The sequence below is a fragment of the Mixophyes fleayi genome, chromosome 1 (assembly GCF_038048845.1).
Source record: "Mixophyes fleayi isolate aMixFle1 chromosome 1, aMixFle1.hap1, whole genome shotgun sequence".
Lineage (NCBI taxonomy): Eukaryota > Metazoa > Chordata > Amphibia > Anura > Limnodynastidae > Mixophyes > Mixophyes fleayi.
Genome location: NC_134402.1, coordinates 334,849,785 through 334,875,410, shown reverse-complemented (window position 1 = coordinate 334,875,410; position 25,626 = coordinate 334,849,785). Strand labels below are relative to the sequence as shown.

At 37.6% G+C, this 25,626-nt stretch overlaps 1 protein-coding gene across 2 annotated transcripts in view; it reads right to left on the bottom strand.

The window, feature by feature from the left end:
* Window positions 1-25,626, bottom strand: part of RTN4R (reticulon 4 receptor) — a 217,766-nt gene that overhangs the window by 81,004 nt on the left and 111,136 nt on the right. Inside the window, exon 2 of one of the 2 annotated variants that reach the window (XM_075214768.1) lies at window positions 3,288-3,414. The exons of the other annotated variant lie outside the window; for it this stretch is intronic. Coding sequence (XP_075070869.1) covers window positions 3,288-3,294 — 7 coding nt within the window. The 5' untranslated portion in view covers window positions 3,295-3,414. The remainder of the gene's footprint in view (window positions 1-3,287; window positions 3,415-25,626) is intronic. 2 annotated transcript variants of the gene reach the window in all.

Genomic DNA, 25,626 nt, shown 5'->3' with positions numbered 1-25,626 from the left:
GGAATCGAATATTGGAGAATCTCTAGGCACAGAGGAATGGGAAAATTTGGGAATGTACCTCTTCCAGTTCCATTTTTGTAAGGATCTAAGTAAATGCATATAAATTATGCTTATTTATATCTTATGTATTATGTTTCTATGTCTCCATTTGCATTGAAATGCTTATGTATATTTGTTTTGATTTTATGACATGTTTAAATTTCACTGTATGATTGTCCAATTTTATATTAAATAAAGTTTATAAAAACAAAACAAAAAAAGAAGATGATCCCCTATGCCATGTGCTGATTTCACATGTGCGGTTTATAGTTAAAATTATCTTGTTCTAATATCATCCAAGCATGAAAAAAACCCATAGAGAAATGCCTATATAAGATGACTTCTGCTCTGCACACTATTGGTGACAGGGGTTAAGGAAGTCCCTGGGACACCCCTTCACCTGCAAGCATGGCAAAAGCATGATTGGCTGAACAGTGAACAGGAGTCTCAGGAACTCAAGACTTTTAATCATTTATTGCTGGTCAATGCGAGTGAACCAATAAAGCTAATTTTCTTTTTTAACTATTTTGATTTAATCAACATTATATTGGGACCACTTAAGTGGCAAAGTTGCCACTCTAGGGGTCCCATCTTTTCTTCATTAGTCTGGCGTCCACAGTGTGTGGGACTGATAGCTTATGGGAAGGAGAGGCACAAATGACAGTATGCCCCTGATGGAAGCACCAGCCCTGCAGACTAGCCTATGGCATATTTTTTATTATAGCAGAGCAGACCCCATACTTGTGGTCTCCAAGTTATAGTGGAATCCAGCCAAGGTTAACTAAAACTGGGCTTGGATGGGGATTTGGGAAGAGTGGCATGCTACCCATTACACAGTTGTAGTCCTGTGAAAGACTGGTATCGGAGGGGGGGGGGGGGGGGGTGACGGAGAAGTGATTACTGTGAGATCAGCTTCCATAGGAGATCGTCTGTAGTCCTGTGTTGTGTATGGGTGTTATATATTCACCCGTTGCCAGCTCCTGGCCCCTGCTGCAACTGTAACTAGAGTCTGCATCTGGCAGCAGGCTAATAAGAAATACATATTACAGGCTGCACATATATCAGAGCTGCTCAACTTCTGATTAGTGTTAATTGAACCATGCTCCTCCCTTTCCTCTCTTGTGCCCGTCCATGGCGATCACAGTATCATTTTAGCCAAACCTCTTGGTGTAGATTTCACCTCCAAAGTCACGTCAGTGGAGAACAGACGTTTTCTTAGGTCAAACGTAAAAATAAAAAGAGTTTAGGGTCAACTTTACCCCAGATATCTTACCCCAGATATCTAACCAATGATCGACAATATTATTTCTGTGTATGAAAAAAACCCCTTTATGATATTATACACTTTAAAGTGGTTGTATCATGAAATAATTCAAATTGGCTATTGTAAATGGAATCTTGTGTGTGTGTGTAATGTTTATAACTTACTGTTTCTACTCTTATTTTAAGGAATCCTTGCTCACTTCCTCTTTCAGACTGTGCCTGTTACCTCATTAGTATGCTGGCATTCCATAGAACTGCCTACTAAAGTGGGACTATGTTAGAACTGTCAATCATACTTTGATCTGCACTGCCTGTTGATTGGAGCAAACAGCATGCACTGCCCTATCTCTACTATATCAAAGGAAGTCCCTCAACCAATCACCAATAAGTTATTTTCCTGTGGCATGTTACTGATGAGTTTATTGACAAGAACATGAAAGAGAAAGTAAGAATACATATACCTGAAAAGGGAATATAAACATAGTACATTATATACATTATATACACACGCCCATGCCCAACACACACACACACACACACACACACACACACACACACACATTTCCAACGTTTGAATGCAGGGGCAAGCTGGCAAACTTTAGCCATGGGGGCAAGACCATACTTGCCAACTCTCCCGAAATGTCCGGGAGACTCCCGCATTTTGCGAGAGTCTCCCGGACTCCCGGGTGAGTGTGGCAATCCACCTGATCGGCAAAATTCGGTTTAAACGCCGCGATTTAGCCAAAATGACGCGATCTCGGCGCCCCGCCCCCTGTACGCCCACGTCCCAGCCGGCATCTCCCGGAAGCCAGAAAACAAATGTTGGCAAGTATAGGCAAGACTAATCTCAGCAGTCTATTAGTAACATTTTAAAGGAAAAAAATGCAGGTGGCCCAGTGACCCAGCCCAAGGTAGCCCACTATGGCACTGTCCCGTGGGGCAGATGTCCCCTGCCCCTGTTTAAATGCATTTTAAATTGCATTTCCTTTGGTCCAAACATAAAAATAACTGATTTTAATTTTCTTTTGTCATAAACTCCTGTAAGTAAAATAAAAGAAAAAAGAGAAACAGGAAATAACATGTAGCAAATGGATTATTGGACTGTGGAGAACAAACACTCCTCCAGAACAGTGTCATGCATCGCTGTATGCATAAGACTGACCTGCTGGACTGTCAGAGAAAAAATACAACACATTAGCAATGTGCATCAGAGCTATAGAAGCCCGCAGCACATCTGCTACTAGGAGAAGGAGACAACATTTTGCTATGAATGTTAGCCTTAGGTTTAACATAATTATCCGAATGTCCTTATCTGTCAGCTGTCATAACTCACAACACTGTCCCACAAGTAATCAGGACAATGTGACTGCATGGTGCGCACACACACTATGGTGGGGTCATGCCATGTTGGGGGCGAGTTTAGCTCTTCTGAAACATAATAGCAGGACAGTCCCATCAAATCAGGACCGTCCTGCATGAAAGTTTTTTTTATGTTCTGATGGAATATATATAGTTGTCAGAAAGGGAAAAGCATACCAAGATATGAGTATCACCTCATTCAATCACTTTACTTTGTTTTAAATCAAAATGTGTCTTATGAGAAATAATGTATCCCCACTGTGAAATAAAAAGGATATGAGAAGTCACCTTGGTGTTCTGTGACCTTTATAAAAGCACTCAGCCTGCGGCCACTTGCTTTTATATGGCTAGGAATCCTACCAGTTTCTTTTAATGTCCCTACATTTTACAGTAGAGGGTACATAATTAACATTATATTGTATAGCACAATTTCAGCATGTATTTAATGTAATGATTTTATGTTTAGAGCTATCTAAACTATCTTTTTTGAATAGATCTATTTAGATAAGTAACAATGATTTTTGCTTACCACACTCATACACACACACACACACACACACATATATATATATATATATATATATATATATATACATATATATATTTATATAACATTTATTTATTACCTTGCATGTTTATAACTTGAAATCTTTCATTTTCTTTGAATTCTCTCTTGAACCACAGAAGAGCTGTTCCTCATTCCCACAAGTCCAAACAATGAAACGGAACGTGTACATCAACCACTGGTTGTGCCTACAAAGGAGGAAATGTTGTTACTAGCCAATAAACCTTCAAACAGCAATAGCGCTTTATATATGACATGCCTGAAGCCAGTCAGCCTGAGCTGACACAAGTTTCAGCATCATAAAAGACAGCTCTGAATGTAATATTTCCAATCTCCAGCAAGTCTTCAGAAACAATCTCAATCATAAGATCTAAGTCATATACAAGTCACTTGTGGCAATTTGCATCAGTTCAGATACAACTTGGTAGCAACTGGCACCTTTTATACAGATTGAGTTATGGACTTCACAAAATGTTTGCACCCCAGGCAACGAATTGGTATCTCACTTACCAATAGATTTTCACGTGATAGAAGATGGTTACCGAAACTTGAAAAAAAGCTTAAGCTGATTTACATATCTCATAACGCACTTTCGACTTATTGTAATTACTCTTCAAAACTGGTTACACAGAAACACTCAGGAGTTGCAGTGGGAAGGGCTAAAACAGACTGTAACCAATCAGTGCATTAGAATGTTTAGAACAGCAGCACAGATTTAATTTCAGCCAACTCCTGCTATCCATGTGTGGAAAGTTGGAATTTGGAGGTGATTGGTAATCCGAGTAACTAAATGTTAGTTTTAGTACAGGTATAATTATGTGAGGTTGCTGTCAAACAGGTGCAAAAAGATTGTGGTGCCAAACAAACCTTTGAATAAAACTAGAAAGTGTAGTTGTACTTACAATATGTGGAATACATTTTATGGGTAAGTTACTTTTTTCTAGTTGATCTTTTCCTTTTTTTCTTGATACAATGTATTATAGAATTTAATAAAAAACAGTAACCTAATATTTATATGTAAATCAATTGTTTGTGTAACGATCAGCAGGGAATAGATGATGAGTAACTGAGGGCAGATGGAATCCTGTGAACATGACAAGTAGAGTGGGAGAATATATAGAGATGGACTATGATTCATGTAGTAAATACAGATATAGCAAACAAAGGTACGAATCAGAGCAGGAGGTTTGTCAGACAGGAAGGGGATAGAAGTCCAGAATGTGTGGTTATACAGCAAAGGTTCAAAATCAAAACAGGTAATCAGCCAGGCAAGGATTAATAGCTGGAGCTGTTGCGAACATAAACAGAACTCAATAATAACAAATGATATCACACAGACCGAGGCAGGAGTAATTCAGGAATGGGGAAGGGAAAGGTCCTAACACCCAGACACTTACTGGAGAACTAGGTTCCCAGTCTCAGAGTACTCGTTGGAGTAGAATGTGGAACTTCAGCTTTGCAGCACTGAGGCTGACAGGAGCAGGACAGAAAGACAAAGAATGGTACCAACCATAACTGAACAATAATTCAACAGACTAGACAGGTCAAACCGGACCAGGGGCAGAACATGGCATAACCAGGCCCAATAGCAAAATTTGTGGAGATGCTGGTCCACAATCTTGAAGCCTCCATTCTACTCTTCTGGGAAAGACTGGAAGTGTGAGATACACTCAATAAACAAAGTCACATACTCTGACAAAAACTATTACTAAGACTAAAACAAGAATGCAGCAAAAAAAATCAAGAGAGCCACCATAGCGTGGACACAGCCACAGGCTTTATACGCTCCTGGAGGTTGCTAGGAACTCACTTTAGCTGGTCTTGTGGAGAACACAGATACATAATTGAGAGACAATAAAATAATACATGGAAGAGTCGGAACATTGAAATTGGTTGTTTAACAACTAAACACAACCAGGATTTTTGCAGTTAGTGGGGGACTGAGTTGGACAAGATCAGGTTAAATATACCCCCTGTGTAATGATATCATTTAATGTAAAGCAAATGAAAATGAGGAAAAAATATCTCTTAACATTTTTTAACTGAATCTCGATTTCTACTCACAAATATTGCTGTCTACACTGCTCCTTCTGTACACTACATAAATACAGACTTTCCACAATTCTTGTGATATCTATCATTAACATTTTAGGAATATTGCAGTAAAAAACTTTGCAGGTGGAATTTACATTATACAAACTGGAAGGTTTTTGAAAAGCCATCCTGCACTGTATTTGTAAATTTATAATTTGCTGACATTGTAGTCTATGAATAGAGCTGGGATGATGACAGTCAATTAATTCTGCTGGGTGGTGTGATTGGGGTAATCTTGGGAACAATGAAGCTCAAACATTGCCAGCAAAACGTGTAAACCTTTGTGGCCAAGAGCAGAATGAGGAATATTCTGCGGAACAGTTTGAAAGTTTCACTCATCATTAGAATATACTTTATATAGTCAAGAAATAAAATTGCCTGTCTTATATATGTATAAGGGAAATGAAATTACAACCGCACTGTGTGAGGTTCAATGCAAAACAAGTGTTTTATAGATTAAAATTCCCATCCATAGTCAATCAAGTGTATATCTATATTGGTTGGAGGGTGCAATCCCTACACCAATTTTAATCTTAGAGAAGAAAAGAGTACAGAGAAGCAGGTGTATTTGTATGGGTGCACTCCATGGATTGTATACTCTCTTTGTGTTAACAGGTTTTTAGTTACATCAGTAATTAAAATTTTAAATCTTTATTTAATTTCAATTAAAAATAGTATTAACAAATCTGTAAATCATTAAATCAATCATTAGCATACAAAACTCTGTATGCAAATCTTTTAAAATCTAAGGGGGGAATTCAATTGCCCGCGTTACGAGTAAAAGTAACGCAGCCTGCGCAATATTACCGTTATTACGGTAATAATGAGCTTTATTGCCGTTATTACGGTAGTTTCAACGCCGGCTTTTTGCCAGGTTAAAACTACCGAAATAACGGTATTAGTTTTAACACCGTGGAAATTCGGGGAGAATTGTATTGACCCTAAGTGTATGATTGATGCCTTTGTTTATAACACCAGTAATATCATTGGGTGTATTTTAGGGCTTGAGAGATCTGTTTCTGATTCCATATCAGCTGATGGAGGTTGCTTATATCCCTTGAACTTTTCCTTTGGTATCTAACAGCATGCTTATTCATAGACTAGTCTATCTATACTTATTCATATACTAATCTCCTGCCACACGCCAGATTTTAAATCCTATCAGCAATTTATTCATACAGTAATCATAGTGAAAGGGGGTTTCACAGGCAATAGCTTCTGGCGAATGCAGACGTGCGTTTCGCTGTGACTTTTTAATACATTTTTTGTCTGGTATTACAGTTCAAATTGCATTTTTATTAGCACATCTTTTTCACAGATTTGTGACTATCACAATTTTGCTTTTAAATATTTGGATGGTAAGGATTCAGGGATTTTTTTAAATACTATTTTTAATTAAAATGAAAGATTTAATATACTAACTACTGTTGTAACTAAAGATCTACTAACTCAGAGAGTCTATACAATCCATGGAATGCACCCATATAAATACACTTGCTTCTCTGTACTCTTTTCTTGTCTTCTTATAAACACATTTTCCGCTGAAATATTGCAGTAGGTGTGATTATAGATTATACGGTTACATATTTTCTTCACACAGAAGGATTTCTTTGTTTAGCAAATCTTAAAACTCCCATATACATTTCACGTAAAATACTTTATGCAAGCAATGAACTACAAACCTCTGAAATGCAGATTTCACTTACACAAACTGTATATGCGATCAGGATGAACAGTACAGTGGTGTTGATGATGGACAGATATGTATTGATGGCAGCCAAGAACATAACAATCTTGGTAATTTGTCTTTCACTTAACACAGACTTTCCACAGCATTTTTGATGGATCTAATTCTCTTAGCATACCTTTTTCTAATTATGCCAAAAATCAAGGCATAGACCCTTTTCCCCACCACACACCAATCACATGCTGCTGGACTAGTTTTATTTATTTAAATTTTTTTATTTATTGAAAGTGAGCTCACATAACAATTTTTGGGGGAAATTAGATGCTCCCAATGTGTTTGGCAACTTGTGCAAATGTTCTAAAGCATGTACAATGTATGTAAAAAACTGTTAAAAGTTAGAGTAAGTAAAGGTCACTGACACTGATGGTCTGGTGGAGTGCTGGGTCCCAGTTGTGTTTGGGCTGCTTTTTCTGCTGCCCAGTGCTGGGAATAGGAGAAAGCAGCCCTGGGAGTTACACAATAGCTATGTGCTTGGGCTCGCCTGAATCCCCAGAGCTTAGCTGCCTAACCCTGGAGCCATATTTGGTTTAGAGGCAGCACTAGACTCTGGAGACAGTTGAATGTTAGTTCTTGGGGGAGATTTAAAGATTCATCAAGGAACACAAAATAAACGTAACGTGTGTTTTTTTAAAAAAAAATGCACATACTTTGGGGGTACACATGTCTGTATTCAACAAGGAACGGATGTAAAGATACATCTGTAGATGAATATGGGTCCGATCTGCTCTAACAAAGAATACACTGCAGGATACACAAAAACATATGTGGAATATCAAGTTCCAAAAGAATGCACAGATAATTAAAAAAAAACTATTCAATAAATGTCACCTGCAAATATTATAGTCAAAATTAAAATTTTAAATACATATATCAGGATGTCTACTGTATTCAAAATACATTTTTACAGTTGCTCCGGACTGCAAACACATGTTCTAGCATGTATACACAGCCATCATCACTATCACTCGGCACTTACACCAAACCAGTAGCTGGTGCACGTGATACGACTAAGCAACACGTACTTTGAGATGCCCAAAGCTTGAATCAGACACTGCTGCATGCGCTTGAACTTGGAACGCCATTACTGTACATTGACTGCATGCATAAGCCGATTCCCCTCCCCATTCCGCCTCTCAAATCGTAGGCTATATTAAGGGTCCTTTTGTACACAAAGATGAATCGGACATTGCTGCGTTCTTTGGTGTATGGTCCGCTTCTGGGCATGTACAGTGCGATTTTATCCAAAATACGGCATGTGTCTGCATTTATGTTCCTTAATGAATCAGGCTCTAAATCTCCTAGCCCAGACATGGTGGAGCCAGGGTGGACAGGGGGCTGAGTCCCTTCTCGCTTTGGCAGTAAGTGGATAAGGAGGGAGAACATTCACCATGGCACTGAAAAATTCAGAACATGAGTCCAAATGATCCTTTTGATAGATTAGAGAATCACTTAGGGAATTGTTAAATGGACATGGGGTTGGATCACCCCTTGCCTGCATGAATGTTTAAAACTGCATATAAAACTGCATATAAAGAGAAAAAGCCCCATGGTAAGTGTTTAATATCTTCATTACCTTAACGTGTTGCTGTGTATTTGTATTTGTAACAGCTAAAAGTTTTATTTCTGAGCAATAAACACTATTTGTAAAGATCCTGCTCTGTGTCTGTGAGACGTCTATAACTGCTGTGTTTTTGTGACCTACAGATTAGAGCTAACACTCTAATCTATCCTGTTGTTTTTCATTTCTGAACCCAGTGTCTAGAGTCAACACTTTTCCCTCTATCCAGCAGTCCTGATCCAAAGACAGAAGGATTCAGCCAGAGCAATCAGCGAAGACATGCTGCAGAAATTATACACACCTCCCAGAAGAAAGTAGGGTTAACAATGCTTCTGGTAGGTGGTAGGTGAAGACTTTCTATCACGTCAACGAGCAGCGTTAGAAAATCCTCCACATAGCTCAATGTTAATAAATAGACCCCTTAGTCTTTGGAAGCTATTTCTTCTGTTTTTTTGTGGAATTTCATTCACGAAGGGCACAGAGTCTAACAAACAAAGCAGGTAATCTCCTATTTACTTATTTTGGGAGAAGGATGTTCATTACAGTTTAACTATCTTGGACTGTAGGCACATAATTCATTTTGGCACTCCAGGTATATATTAGTAGTCTAGTTTATGCCTAATAGGATATAGTAAGGGAAACACATTCACCACAAGTGCATAATATTTTTTCAATATAGTGATGACCTAATGAAGGTACTCTCATTGATTAGAGTTAGGACCATTATGTTAGCGAAAGCACATTGAAAGTCGTAGATGTACATAGAGACAGCCAAAAGGAGAGCAATCTGGACACTAAGATCTGGTCGCAGGTGTCATGTAGAGTACAAAAAACACAGAGACAGAGATCACTTCCAGTGGTGCAGGAAAGTGAACTGATCACTGAAATGTGGTCTTAGGAGAAAGTATGTGCATGAGAGCATAATGGATGCTAATAATTGGAAAAATTACAGGTAGGTAGAGTAGAGCAAGGTGGACATAAATAATGGGAGAGAAAACAGCGAGAGAGAGATACTGAGATTGGGACACAGAGTACAGGTAGGTTTCAGAGGGAATTGGACATTGAGATTGAGGTATAGCAGATCAAGATAGACAAACTGGACAGAACACAAGCTGCACATGAGAGGATGCTCAATATTGAAGATAGAAGTCAACAAGTTACTGAAATTGTTGGACAGAATGTCTGGGTATCAGTTAGACTAATCAACTATAGTTTATTGCATAGAAGCTAGAACATTGATAACAGCTGTGATCTCTTCAAAAGCAGACATGTTCTTTATAAAACACTGGCTAAAGTACATCAAAATACTTTTCATAATCCATATTTGTTTTTGCCGTAGCATTGTGACTTTTTGCATATTAAACTCAATTGAATAATGTTCTCTCCTTGTGTTCTTAATGAATTATTGCGTCAGATAGGCTTGTTTTTATAATGGTGCATTTAAGGCAGGGGATTGCATGGTTTACAGTAACTTTGATTAAATTAGGTGGTGATTAGGTTGATTGGGTGTTGAGATTGGCATACACTATTAAGTAATGCTGATCAACAGGGGATGATATATATATATATATATATATATATATATATATATATATATATATATACACTAGAAGCAATAAAGTATATAGTCACTATATAATTTAGTTACTAGACTCTATTTGAAGTGATCAGTAACTTTGACAATATTTATTCAAAATATTATATTAATAACAGCTATTGTGTACATGACTGATTTATATTACATGCTTACCCTATTTTGAAAGACAAGATATATAGATAACAAGTAGATTATCTTAAAACAAGATTAATGAGTCTCAAATTAAAATATTAATGATAGACTGTCTTTTAATGTCTTATATCATGTCTGAAATGTTTATCTTATAACTGATATATTGTACAGAAAAAACATACAGTAATTACCAAGAAATCTACCAAGCTTTCATGAAGCTCTCCTGATTATTAAACTTCTACTAGATCATTGTTCCACTGTAAATATTGAGATAAGACTGCAAAAGGGTATTGGTTGATCATATTGGTTTTATGAATTGTAAGTCTCAGAACAAAGGATGCTTTGTACTGTGTTAGGCACTGGATAACAAGCAAAGACATGTACTTTTGTCCTTTATTGAAAAAAGATAAAACCAAAGTGACAGGAATATTCACTAAGCTTTCATGATTCTATGGTCCCGTAGACAGGCAGACATCTTACACATTATGCTGCAAATACAAGAATGAGTATACAATACAAATAATTAGACTTGTGGAGTAATACATATTAAATCAAAAGGTGCCAAATGATAGCTGAAAGCAGTAGTGCTCAGCATTGTATTTTAGATAAGAAGTGTTAAAGACTTGTAATTTGTATTTTGTCCATAGAAATGATGACCTCAGGAGAATTGTACAGGCAGGTTTTCTAAGTATCATATAATGACATAAATCCATAGGCTACATCGAGGCCTGTTCTTAGTATGTTAAATGTTGCCTTAAGTTTTTATTAACCTATCTTTCACTGCGAAATTTAAAGTTCTCCTGAATTGTCATGCCCAGTCGACTGATTTGGACCGCAAAAGTAGTATATAACAGGTGTCTCAATTTTGTGTGGTTTATTATGTGCTGATTAACATTAATCCTTGTATTCAGTTTTGACCCCATTTCTCTCACATACAGCCTCCAGTTGGACATCCAGTGCACTATGTTAGGTACACAACAGTTGATGTAACACGGGTGAAGTTACCTGGAACTTTATAATGTTGTAACATTAGTTTCAAGTCCCTTGCTATTTACTTAATACCTCTAAATGTGGGCTGTAAGTTACTACCATAGGTACCTGTTTGTCTTCTTGATGCTGTTAGTATTGGATCAGTTTGTTTCTGTGTATCTTATTGGTTTGGAATGTGTCATTATCAATCATTATAGAATGGTAGCTCTCAATTAAGAATGTCCTTTTCAGGGAATTAAGGTACAAATTGTCAGGGAGAGAACAAATGTGAATTACTTCATAGCTTGACTGTAGTTAAAAGTGTGCTTGATATGTCCAGGGTAGAATTGGTCGCATCTGAGGTATGATGGAGGATCATTGGTTTCTGGTAAATTATACTTGTATTGCATTGTGTCAGGATAATTGTGGGGTAAAACTGATTGAAGTGTTTTTTGAATTCTCTTAGATCTTGTTTGGAGGTAGTACAGATGACCAGAATGTCATCAGTGTAACAAAAGCATGGCAGAGGTTTGATAGAAAAGCTGGCCAAGAAGTCAATTTCAAGCTTTGCCATAAATTTTCATTGAATACATCATATTATTTCTTATAACTGTGCTTGCTTGCTGTAGTTATGTCACCACAAAATCAGAAATGAGAAGGAATAAGTGTGTATGAATTAAGTGAAATTGGGCAGGGCAGGGGTACTCTGGTTGGCACTGCTGCCTGACAGTGCTGTGGTCATGGGTTCAATTCCTTTAATAAAGAATTCACTAATAAGAAATATTTTTTCAACATAAATATTGTTAAAAAATAATTCACTAAAAATGGTAGTGGCTAAATTCCAAAAAAATATAATTAATATTTTTGTGACCTTTTAAAATATTCTTTGTTTCCTCCACAATTAGTGAATTTTATTTGCTTGATTAAACTGCTGGTAATCCTATGGATGTGCCCAGTAGTTGAAGTGGAAATTTAGAAATGGTGGTATGGAAATTTAGAAGTGGCAGTATGGAAAATGTAATGGAAATGTAGGTGAATGGAATTTGATAGTTTTACAAGAAAGGCAGTAGCAAAAGTGGATGTATGGCATACCACAGTATACACCCCCACTTCGACCACTGGATATGCCACATATTACTCTTAATAAAGTTTGTGACTGTGGTAAACAAAATTGTCATATATTTTGATACGGGCTAGGCTACAATTCATTGTTCTTGAGAGTGGATCCACTCATGCATAGAGCCACAAGCGTAACTTTTGTGGTACCATGGGTAGCAGCTGCTAAGAGGCCTTGAAGCTGAAGTGGCCAATCAGCTGCTGTGTGACTTTTGCATAATGGAGTGGCAGATAAGAGGTTGTGAGTGGCTAGCTAGGTAAAGTATGCAATATGTGGGGAAAAGAGTGGCTGGTGTCTCTTCATATCAATCTTAGAGACCCCTTCAAGATTTTTACTAGGGGTCCCCACATTTCTAGTTATGCCTTTGCATGGAGCCCTTCAGGATGACCATAAAATAGATTGAGAGGAATTTAATGTCAGTGGTGTGATATGATCTGGACTCATACATGCAGTCTATTCTTTGCTGTATGTCCAATAAAGGCAGCAAAGTAGGCTAATGGTCTAAAGATCTAGGACATGAACCTTTGTAGTAAGTTTTTTTTGTGATAAATATGAGAAGCAGTAAAAGAATGTAAGTATTACTCAGACAGAGCTGAAGAAAATCAGTGAGCCGTCCTATTTGGGGGTCTCTAATTGTTTTATCTCTTATTGTTTTATTGTTTTACTGTGTTGCTGCGATTTAGAGTTGAGCCCCATTCCAACTCGAAACATGTCCATATATTTTAAATGTGCTCCTCTGCAGCACAATATGATTTTGCTAAGGTACTGTATTTTACTTTGCTCTTAACTCTAAATAAGACCCTACATTTCCACTATTATCATATTTCACTTAATTCATACACACTTATAATTGCTTCTAATTTGGTGGCGATATAACTACAATCATAAAACCAGTAATGTAACTGGTGAGTTCAATGTTGATATATATATATATATATATATATATATATATATATATATATATAAAAAATATATAATTCTCCTAAAGGTGCCACTATTGCTACGTCAGAAAAATTTAGCCTACACCCAGTGGTCAAAGTGGAAATGTAGAAGAGGTGTTATGGAAAATGTAAGTGAATGGAATTTGATAGTGTTACAATGAAGGCAGTAGGAGAAGTGCCGATATGGTATACCACTGTATACTAGCCCACTTCCACCACTGTCTCCACTTAGATAGTATAGTACAGATAGCAAATTACTAAATACTATATATAATGGAACATATGTAGGTTTCTCTACCAGAAGTGCAGCTACCTCTGGTTTGCCTAATTGATCTCCTATCTGAGCCTTTTGAATTGCTTATTCCATCTAATACATTTGTAGTTCATATAGAATAAACTTGTAACTCATCTTGTCATCTGGACAGTACCTTTATTCATTAGATTGGAAGCTGTTACAAGCTGGGCCCCTCTCTTGCCTCTGTTTCATATCTGCACAGTCTCAGCGTCGTATTTCCTGGTTCTGATTCTATGTAGAACTTGGCATACCGACTGTCAGGCTCTTCAGAGTTTTGTGATGCCTTATAAATAAAAAGACCATGATAATGATGGTGATGGTAGTACAGTCATCCCTTCCATGATAGTCCTGACAGCCCTGCTATCTCTACAGACAGCTACATTGGTGCTCCAGGGTCCAGGTTTAAAGAATGCTGAGATCATTAATATGTTGAATATATTGAAAATTTAGATGGTCATGTCTTAAAAATACACCAGGCTGGAGCTGTAAAGTCAGAAGAATGATCATAAAACAGATTAAAAGGAAAACTACTTCAGCTTAGGGCTTGAGGTAAATCTCTTGAGAGCTGTTTGTCACTCTGTATAATTACATTTTGGTAAAAATATTTCTATCTGACAAATAATACACAAAAGTATAATTCTTATTGATTGCCTAATTCTTTTGGCTGTGTAATTATACGTTTCTAATAACGATTGCTTTGTTTTCTACATCTTAATCCTTTGAATTTCATTATTTGCAAACATCTGGATACTTGTGTTGTACAGATTAATAACTTTTTTTATGTATCTTGTAATCAATGTACCCAATAAAATCTAAGTTGAAATATTGCTCTTCTTCCCACATCCACTACTCTTTCAGTAAAGCTACTTTTTTTCCTGCCATTGACTTTATCTTAGTAAAGATGGCTTTCTTTAGTGCTTACAAAGTTCACCAACAACTGTAGCTCACAAGGGGGCGTTTATGAAAGCTAATGCAGAAGAAAAGAGTTTTATTGTTAAAAACCACTAATCAGACTCTGTAGCCCTGTCCAGTATCTGGAGATAACTGGAGAGCTCCAGAGAGCATGCTCATTACTCAGCGGCTGTTTACTGGGAAGAACTGCAATTTAGGAAGCACAATGGGAGATGGGACTAAAAAACTCCAGCAGCACCATTTACAGTTCAAGCCTTTTAAAGATGGATACAGCTATACAGGCAACAGGGTTAGTGCCAAATAGCCTAAGCTACATTTTGTGTTTTGGGAATTTTCATTTGTAAATTTACACTATCCAAGAGTGACACTTTACTAATAAAAATATCTGGCTGAACTACAATAATTACTATGCTTGTGTGTCAAAGTCTTTGTAAGTTGTAGTAACAAGCATTAGTTATATTCTATTCACCCTACATGGCATTTCAACATGAAGAAAAAGCCAATAGATCTGTTATACCTGTAAGGCATAATGAAACACCTCTTATCCCAGTAAGAAACTATTTCTTTTGAATCAATTCCTCTAATAGAAGTATTAGTTTCAATAAAGATACAATTAACATATTGACATAGTCTTTCTGAAACACAATTTAGTAAAATAGACACTAGAACATCTTTTCAAACTTGCTTAGTCAACTTCCCATTCTTGGCTGACTTAGGAAGGAGTATATGAAGTTTATTTAGTGATTTAATTATGTTTTCAAAGGAACACTGCAATTAATATTACAATTTGCGCAGCTCTAATAGTGTTTTCAGTAGGTTTGATTAAATGCTTCAGAAGTGGCCAATGGTTTGTTTCTCTCACTATCAATATTGCACAAAGTATAGTGTTATTTATCTACTATATAAATGCCTAGTGGCGTGTGTGGAAAAAAACAAAATCCAAGCTGCAGCGCCACCTGCTGGGCAGAATTATACACTGACCTATATATTTCTTGAAGGAGAAGTGACAGTTGGGAGTAGTTGGTGGTTGCCGGGGGTGACATTGGGGAGTTTTTAACACCTTAAGTAGCTTGATGAAGGATGTGAAGATGAAGATGAAGGATGAGGTGATGGAGAAAAATGATGAGGTGGTGACATGTGGACAAAACCACGTTAAAAAAGGGTGCTTGCATCGGGAAGTAACGCTCTTCCCCTGAGGAGGCCTGGGCTAGGCCCAAATGCATGACAAGAACCTTTTTAACACCTTAAGTAGCTTGATGAAGGATGTGGCGAAGAAGATGAAGGATGAGGTGATGGAGAAAAATGATGAGGTGGTGACATGTGGACAAAACCACGTTAAAAAAGGGCGCTTGTGTCGGGAAGTAACGCTCTTCCCCTGAGGAGGCCTGGGCTAGGCCCAAATGCATGACAAGAACCTTTTTAACACCTTAAGTAGCTTGATTTGACTAGAATGCATGAGTATCATGCACGGGTTAACTTGTGTAGAATATATACTATATAAAATATATGCTCTCTAATCTTTATTTATTACTGAGCACCAAAAGCCAGTTGTTCACTATATTGAGCTGATAAAATGCATTGCAAAATGCACATATACATGTTTAAATACTGAATTTAAAATCAGTTCACATTACAAGGGTGAGTAAAACAATACTGCAAAATTTAAGATTCAATCATTTAAATATGTCATTTCTGACAAATCAAATTGCCAAGGTTGAACTAAAGAACAAATTCGGAACCAACCTTTTAAAATGGCATTTCAAATAAAACTTTTTGAAAACTATTTGAAAAACAAGTTTTGCAAAGAATAAAAAATAATAACCACATTTAACACATTTACATTACATAACATGTTAATCCCGTAGAATGTCTTTTTTATATAACTTTTTCGGTTTGAACCAGTGATAAAAGAAGTGAATCAATGCAGCAGCACGGTGGCTAAGTGGTTAGCGCTTCTGCCTCACAGCACTGGGGTCATGAGTTCAATTCCCAACCATGGCCTTATCTGTGTAGAGTTTGTATGTTCTCCCTGTGTTTGCGTGGGTTTCATCCGGGTGCTCCGGTTTCCTCCCACACACCAAAAACATACTACTAAGTTAATTGGCTGCTATCAAAATTGACCCTAGTCTCTGTGTGTGGGTGTATGTTAGGGAATTTAGACTGTAAGCTCCAATGGGGCAGAGACTGATGTGAATGAGTTCTCTGTACAGCTCTGCGGAATCAGTGGCACTATATAAATTAATGATGATGATGATATATCAATATATCTATTTTACTAATATTGAATATTGTCCTGTAAAAATAATCCGGATTTGCTCCTCTCTGCCACAGATTTCAGGAGCGTTGTCATCCAGAGTTCTGAATTGGTATAAAAAGCTGCTACAAAATTTCTGTTAGATACCACTACAAAATGAGTATGTCTGTCAATATGTAATAAGTAAGTTTTAATAAGAGGGGCAATTTAAGACTTTGAGGGTTGGGGACACAGGGGGTAAATGTATTAATCTCCGGATTCTTGAACTCCCGCGAGTTCGGCGTCTTCAGCGCTTAAATTTTAAGCGGCGCTGCCTTGCAAGGGGAAACTTTCCTTTACAAGGCAGCGCCGCTTTAAATTTAAGCGCTGAAGACGCCGAACTCGCGGGAGTTCAAGAATCCAGAGATTAATACATTTACCCCTCTGGTGTCTTTTTGCTAAAATTCTTATGCAAAGGTGGTTTGTTCGCTAAAGATTCATAACTCTATTTTGTCCATTTCTAATTTATTTAATTTCAGTTGTAGATATTTGTTTTATATTTAGTCTCTCATTTGAATGTCACTGTACAGCTAGCGAAAGTAACATAAAATTCAGAGTAAAAACATATAGACAGGCATCTTAGGTATATTATTAGTATCACTCATTAATAAAAGTCTTTTTCTCACTATAATTTTCCTTGAATGAATATCTTATAAACTGCAATATTCAAAGCCATTTTATTTACTGTGAAATAGAATGCCTTATATTCAAGAAACATTTTTATTTTGAAGACAATGGAATGGAGGTATGGATTCATGTTAATTTTTGTCAAGAACATTTGCGTGTTTTCATCATAGCCATCTGTGGCATTTCTGAGGCTATTTTAGTCTTATTAATAGGGACACTATTCTCGGTCATGCTTAGACATGTCCAAAATGTTGAAAATGCAATTATGTTGTTTAATTTGTCCACGCACTATCTGCTACTGCATAATGAAACTGTATTTTACAAATCATCTATCTGTGTGTATGGTATTGTGTAAATAGCACTGAGACAGTAAATGGATGGCACATTTGATGAACGATGCTAAGACTGCATTCAAATGAGAGTCTTTCTAAAATTCTTGGATTGATAGTCTTTTTGAAAATCTTAATTTTGGATATTAAGGGGTATATTTACTTAACTGCGGGTTTGAAAAAGTGGAGATGTTGCCTATAGCAACTAATCAGATTCTAGCTGTCATTTTGTTGAATGTACTCAATAAATCATAACTAGAGTCTGATTGGTTGCTATAGGCAACATCTCCACTATTTTCAAACCCGCAGTTTAGTAAATATACCCCTAAGACATCATTCACCCACATAACTTCCAATTACAAATCTCAAAGTAGGATGCATTTGATCCATATTTCATTAATATATTATCAGTACATTTAGTACATTTATTGAAGACTTACATCTCATGTGCAGCTATACACCTATCTAGAAGCAGCCCTCATGGAATAATTGGAGTCAAGCAATACTTTAACATCATCAACATTGGCAAAGACAGAATTACATCAATACAATTGTAAGTTGAGTAACAGTAAGGGCATCATCATCATCATCATCATCATCACCATTTACTTAATGTTCATGTAAGTGTAGCATGCTCCCTGGAGATGCAACATTATTAGACATGGATGCATTGCCAGATACACCTGTTTGGAGGCATATTTTCTATTGCTACAGGAGTCCAGCTGTACATATACACTACAATAATAATGACAGCAATAGCACTTCCTAGCCACTTCTGATTGGCAGCTTCCATATTGACCCCTCCAGCTAATAGCTACATTATATCAAGTTGCCTATTTGCATTACTTATTTTTCATTTCCATTTGGACTACTGCAGAAAAAACCTTAGAAATAGGTTATTTATAAATGGGTCAAAGTATGTGGGGGTATTTGTATTTCAATACACTTTTTATGGAAATATGACTTTGGTATTTATTAATAGCATTGACAAGACACTATTTTCTGTCGTGCATATGACACTTTATTACATTTTTATATTATGTACAAAAAGGGTAATGCAATGCAATGTCGGGCGTAAGTATATACAAAATGCATCGAACTCTAGATGAGGCCCGTAGTGGTTCTTTTAACCTTCTTACTGGAATTTATAATTGCAGCTGTCTCAGAACTGACTTATACCCCATTCATACTGCACCAAAATCCCGGGTTTTTGCCAGGGCGAGCTCAAACGACCCGGGTCTTGGTGCAGTATGAATGGTACAAGTCAAAAATCCCGGGTCTAAAAACCCGGGTCTTCAACCCGGGATTTATCGAGAGGTAATTCCCGGGTCGGACCCAGGTTGCCTGCACTATGAATGGTGCAACCCGGGTTTTTCAACCTGGGTTGCACAGAAAACAAGCTGATTGGCTGTCTGGGCTACACAAAAGTGAGTCGTCGGCCATGATGAAAAGTAATGTGGTAAACAATCACCACCCACTTTTGCATCATCTTTATGCGTCAAAAAAACAGTCACCTTTCAATGACATCACCATTTTTCAGCCAATGAAAACTGCTCTGGTGATGACTCCCACAAATTGCCAGGGCACAGACTTGTGCAGTATGAATGGGGTCAACCCGGGAAATTCCCGGGTCCGAGGTGCAGTATGTGTTTCTGAGCTGGGACGCTCCGAGCCCCAGCAAAAACCCGGCTTGAAAAACCCGGGATATTGCCGGGGCGGCAGTATGAAAGCGGTATTAGTTCTTATAACACAGGTGTGCCTGAGGCGTGATGTCAGAGTTCAAACAAAAAAGAAACGGAGCATGTCCAATATAATAGTTTACATACTGTTGCTTTAGTATAGTCTGTGTCTGTGCCAGTGTGTGAGAAGAAATACTTCCAATGACATTATTTTAGGGATGGATAAGCACAGCTAAATACTGTATATAAAAACAGTTGGCAAAAGCTATGGGACTCTATTGGGTTATGATTATTATATACATCATTATTATATACATAATAAGTGATTTGGATTTTTGTGTTAATTTCCACTCTAGATATGTAAGCAATGTCCTGCTAAGTATGCTGTCATTATGCTGTCACTTTGGTTCCAATAATAGATCTTGATCAGTGTAAATATGCTAATTTACATATTGTGAAAGTGGATCAGCTTAAAATGGCATTAAAGCTTTTGCTAATTACCATGTCATTTGCGAAGTGTCTGCAAGCATGCTTATTATTGTTTAACTAATGTTTAATTGCAGAGTTATATTTGTAAATAGCACAAAGTGCTGCATTGCAGGAAGCCATTATTTGCTTGAATAAGCATTGAGGGTGAAGCAGATAGTTAAGTTTTATAATTAGCAGAGTATAAATCTGGTTATTGTGATTCTATCTATCTATCTATCTATCTATCTATCTATCTAGTGTAAGGGCACTTAATGCAATGTGGGGACTGGTGGGGTGAGGTGGGACATTAATTTAATGAGGGGATTTATGGGTAGGTTGATGTTATGTTGGACTGTTGGGGAGGTAGTCCAAGTGTAAATGGGAGAGTGCAGCACTGTTGGACAACTAACCCGACTCTGGTGGCACAGTAACAATATTGGTGGACTGTCCAAAGCTGTCAGGACTTTGTCCTAACTGCAGGGACACTTGAGAGGTATGTCCCCCATCATGCTGCACTTCTCATTAATGGGGAGCCGTGTTCAACTACCAGTAGTTATTTAACAGAGAAAGCTTTCTGCTCAGATTTAATTGTAATATGAAAATATTTCCTCCCCCATTCACCAGACAAATACTATCATCATTCTGGTTATAGACCTGGGCCCATATATGCCAAGGAAAGAGCACACTCACAAGTCATCATCTGCTGGCAGATTGTAGTAGTATAGGTCATTTCTGAAAGTACAAAATTGCGGTGCACATTATGTTTTGTGTTGTCATGTGTCCTTTCAACACAAATACACTTGATTTTGTGCAACACACATGACACATGCTCTACGAACTGTTTCTCACTGAATTTCAGCCAAATTTCTGAATTGGCCAAATCGATTTTCTCACTTTTAGTCATAAAAATCTATACAGCTGTCACCTGTGCTGCCACTGCTTAACGGTGGTAGGATCGTTCATCACACTAAGCAATCAATGTCCCTGGCACCTCCAGATGGCGACTCTTCCTCTCAGTGTATGGATTCAAGCTGGGAAGTGGGTGATCAATCCCTTATGTAATATTTAGCTTACAATCGGGGATAGAGTGGTCATCTTTATTATATACAGCTTGCCATTGGGGTATGGACAATGCTAGGTGATATATATGACTATATATGACTGGCAATTTGGGGGTGATTCTCTGTGCAATGTGTGACTTGCTATTGGGGGGAGTGCATCTCTGTGATTTATAAAAGGGTGGCAATTGGGGTATATCCCCATGCAATATATGCTGAAAATGTCAATCCACTTTGTAACTGGCAATGAGGTTCATATCTGGCATTGGCAATATCTCTGAAATATATTGGTAGTGATGGGGTTATGTGCAGTATAAGGCTGAATATGAATATATCTCAATGCAATGTGTGTCTGGGAGCTTCTGTATTGGGTCTATGGCTCTGCACATATAATATTATTAGAATGTATATATATATATATATATATATATATATATATATATATATACAGTGACAAAGGGAGTAGTTTTCCACCGGCTTCTGAAAGAGGAGTTAGGTGTTTAGCTGGAAGTCTGCAGAGAAAGTCTGCAAACAGGGTTACACATTTGTACAGTAGTGCACCTAAGTTAATGAGATACAGGTGGAGGACATATGTGTGACAAAATAATAGTAAAGTAACTTAAATGTTTTGAAAGGGTTTGTAGCGTTTTTCACATCTAGCAGCAGGCTGACAGGACGAGTCTGCACTGAGGCTAATCAAAACAGAACACCTGCAGGGAACCTCTTTTTAAAGGTAAGGTGAGAATGTCATCTGTCTATCAAGCTAGGGCTGTGGGAGGATTGTAAAGTATATAAAACATACCTGTTTTCATTAAGCAGGGTAACTGATGTCATACTGTGACCGGCGTCTAGGGAGCTGGTCACACAAAAAGTGTGTGCAACTTTATGTTATGAATTACGGATTACCTTCCCACAGGCAGCATTCTTCAAGGGGTGCCAGCGAGTGGAAATTGCTAATAGTTTTTTAACCAGACAAAATACTTTTTCTTCTTTGCTGTATGTGTTTTTAACAATGATCAATTAATGGCCCTGCAAAGAGTGTATTATAAGTATTCACTTTATGCTGCAATAAGTAGATTTCTTGTTGCACACCATGCATGACAGATATATACTTTTTGAACATCAAAGTTGCGATTATGCCACTAAGTAAACGGTGTCGCCCGTAGAAATGGACTTCTCTTCTAATCATATGGATTTCTACTATCAGTGAATTGTTAGGTTCTTATTACTGGGAATGGTGATTGTTTCCAATAGATTTTATATACTTATAAACTTATTTTACATCCTATTGATTAGCACATTTAAAACTTTTTGAATAGGAGATTAAGTTCGAAGAGTAAAATGAAACTATGTGAAGTGATATGTATGTGAATTTATAAATAGTATACTTATATGACAGAACTATATTGTTTTTATTTATTTATGAATGTGAATAAGTAGCTAATTGTGGACTTATCATTAGTCTAAGCTATATTTATACTTTACTATTATATACTATTAACACAGTTCTTTTGTTTAAATTTCAGAGGCAGTTTTTGTGCATTTTTATGTTACTTTTCTGTGTTCCAACTCCCTTAGTAGGTGTGGCTAAAAAAGGGGGTGTGACAAATTTTTTCAGAATCTAACAATCATACCTTAAAATGAAAAAAAAAAAAAATAGCATTTGATAATAAGTCTGCGCTAACGTTGTCTTACTTTCCTAATGTATATAATTGCTAATTAATCAGTACATTAGGATTAAAAGAGAAAGCAACGTTTATGAGAAGAGAGGTCCAGGTGTGATAGCAGACAGTGCTTTAAGCTGACACATCACTGTTACTCACTGTGTGTCACAGTACAAAATTGGTAATTAGTTTGCCAGGTGTCTGAACAGATGCACCATGAAAATGTTGTTTGTGGTGTAAACCTTTTCATGAGCAATGCTCAAACCTATGAGCAGATGCACATAAAATGGATTCTCGACTCCCGGCAATAAGTGCAGCAATTAATATTAAGTCAGCATTTAATTGGTATGACTATTGTCTTTCAAATTTCTGGTTTTAAAGGACATGTACCCCCGCCTCGCACGACTGCATCTCTAAAAGTATCATACTTGGCCAGGGGAACTTGGCGCACATTCCATCCTGGGTTGCTTTGCTCAGCCAGGTATACCACAAATTATGTGAATTTTGTCTTTATGAAGTTGATAGAAACCCTTAGCCCTACCTCACAGTAGAACAGTCTTGATCTTAGGGCTATCCTGCCCGAAACATGTTTGTCCCATGGATGGGAATGTTAGGGGAAGGGAGGTATGTAAAGATCAGCCTAGCGCTTTAAAGCGCCCCCAATGCTGCCAGGGACAGACATGTTGGGAGGTCTGCTTTAGCATTTAGATACTAGTGAACAAATTTGTCAATTATTGAGATTGCATTCATTTTTAAGGATTCAGAGACTACTGGACTTGTAATTGACATTCCAAAGCAATTTTAGAAAAGTTTAAGATATTAAAATGTACTAATAACCATGTATTGATTCATATTATCTCAGATTTTAATAATTCCTCACTTACTTGGCACTCAAATATTCAAACTGTTTCTTTCTTTATCACATTGCATAGGGCTACAAAGATAAACATATGCACTATAACTATAATAACCAGGCAAACATTTGCTTTCATTGTTAAACCTATACTAGACAGATGAAAGCTTATTACCTATTTGCTGCTGTGGTTTTAGTATAGATTTGTACCTTTGAACAATTTTAGTAAATAAATCTAATAGACTACATATGTGTCAATGTAATCCAGGATCCCATGAAAATTTCAATAATAAGATTTTAATTTTTTTTAAAAGGTGTGGGAAAACCTACTAGGGAAAACTTTATACCCATTTCAGGGCCTATTGTATTTGCTTCAAAGTGTTTAATAACTCTCTCTTCTCTACTATCTGCATACCTGCCAACATTTCAAATGAGAAATTGGGAATAAAATAGGTCACACTCCTGATAAACCCAAAATATGCCAATAAATTCACACCCAAATATACTGCTCCAATTTCTGGTGAGACTGTGCCGTTTTCCAGCAGGTCATGACTCTTCTGGACTGTTGGCAAGTTTGTATTTCACACTACTTACTTTGCTGCCTGCTGGGCCTCTCAATTATGCAAATGTCTAGGCCCTCTGCATCTTTATGCCCTGCTCTGAGCCTAGAATTCATATTGATAATGTATTCTTGGAGTGAAATAGGGCTTCCAGAACATGTAATAATGGTCAAGTCCATATGATAATCTCTATCATTACCCCCATCCACAGATACCAGTCCCTACAACATTTGAATGTACACCACAAGGAAGGGTTAATATGATATTGTGATAAGATGGGTCACCACGTTTTATGGGGCTTCACTGGTCGCCATCAACTTGTTGTCTGTGACTACTTGTACTGGTGCTGCTTGGCTAAATCTGCCACTCACCGACTGCGAGAGTGACACCATTATGGTGTAAGTTGTATGAGGGAAATTACTGCCACCATCAGGTTCCTTCACCTGGAACAACTATCACTTCTTTAATAAATTGTGGCTGTTGCAGCACAGCTGAATCTTTCCTGGCAGTTTACAACAGATCAGGGTTGCTGGGTAGCTGGCAGAGTTTTGATGCAGAATACTAGACATTTGCTTTAATCTATTTGTCACAGAAACAAGCAGAATATTAGTAGTAATGATATAAGATGTTGTGTATTGGCTCATATGACTCCTATAATAGCAGTTACCTTTAATGCACATACACCACTTGAAGATAGTAATGTTTAACAACTCTACATGAACTACTTGCATTTGTTTTATATAGTTTTTACACACAGGGCTGGAGGGGGGCACAATAGGCCCCAGCTGTTTACCAATCTGGACTGATCCTCTTACAAGGTTCATGCACCAGTCTAGTCATTTGTTCATCTGTCCAATTGCAGCCTGCTTCAACGCTCATTTGAATTCTGCTGAAGCTACTAGGAGGCCCCAAAGACTGCTGTCCTTTGGTCCCAGTACGTAGTACCAGAGTCACAACCAGACTCTGCCAAATCCCCAGGTCTTAAACTCAGCTTAGTACAAGCTTATGGAAATAACCATAGCGCGGGCAAGGTGATGGCAGAAGATAAGCGTAGTCAGGAACAGGCCGAGGTCTCAGGGCATAAGCAGGCAAAAGGTCAGGGCCAGCAGAAAGACAGGATATCTGAGTCACATGCAGAGGTCAGGGTCACCAGCAATAAATCACGGTCCAAGGAACAAGCCAGAGGTCATACACAGAAGGATCAATCCAGAAGTACAGGTACAGGGTACAAGAGCTGGTCAACAGCCAGGAAACTGAATGCTATAACCAGCAGGGAGGCTAAGCCCACCCTGCCTTAAATACATTGATGGACCAATGAAAATGCAGGGCTCCAGCAGCAATCAGCTTCAGGAGTCTGCTAATTCAATTTAAACAAACTGCGCCTGCGCCCAGAGCCCCTTCTTCCCTGTGCGAACAGAGGAATGGCGTACCAATCATCATGGAGAAGGCCGGGATGCAGCCAGAGGGGCCTTGCGAGTCTCGGCGGCTGGAGGCACCGCCGCAGCTC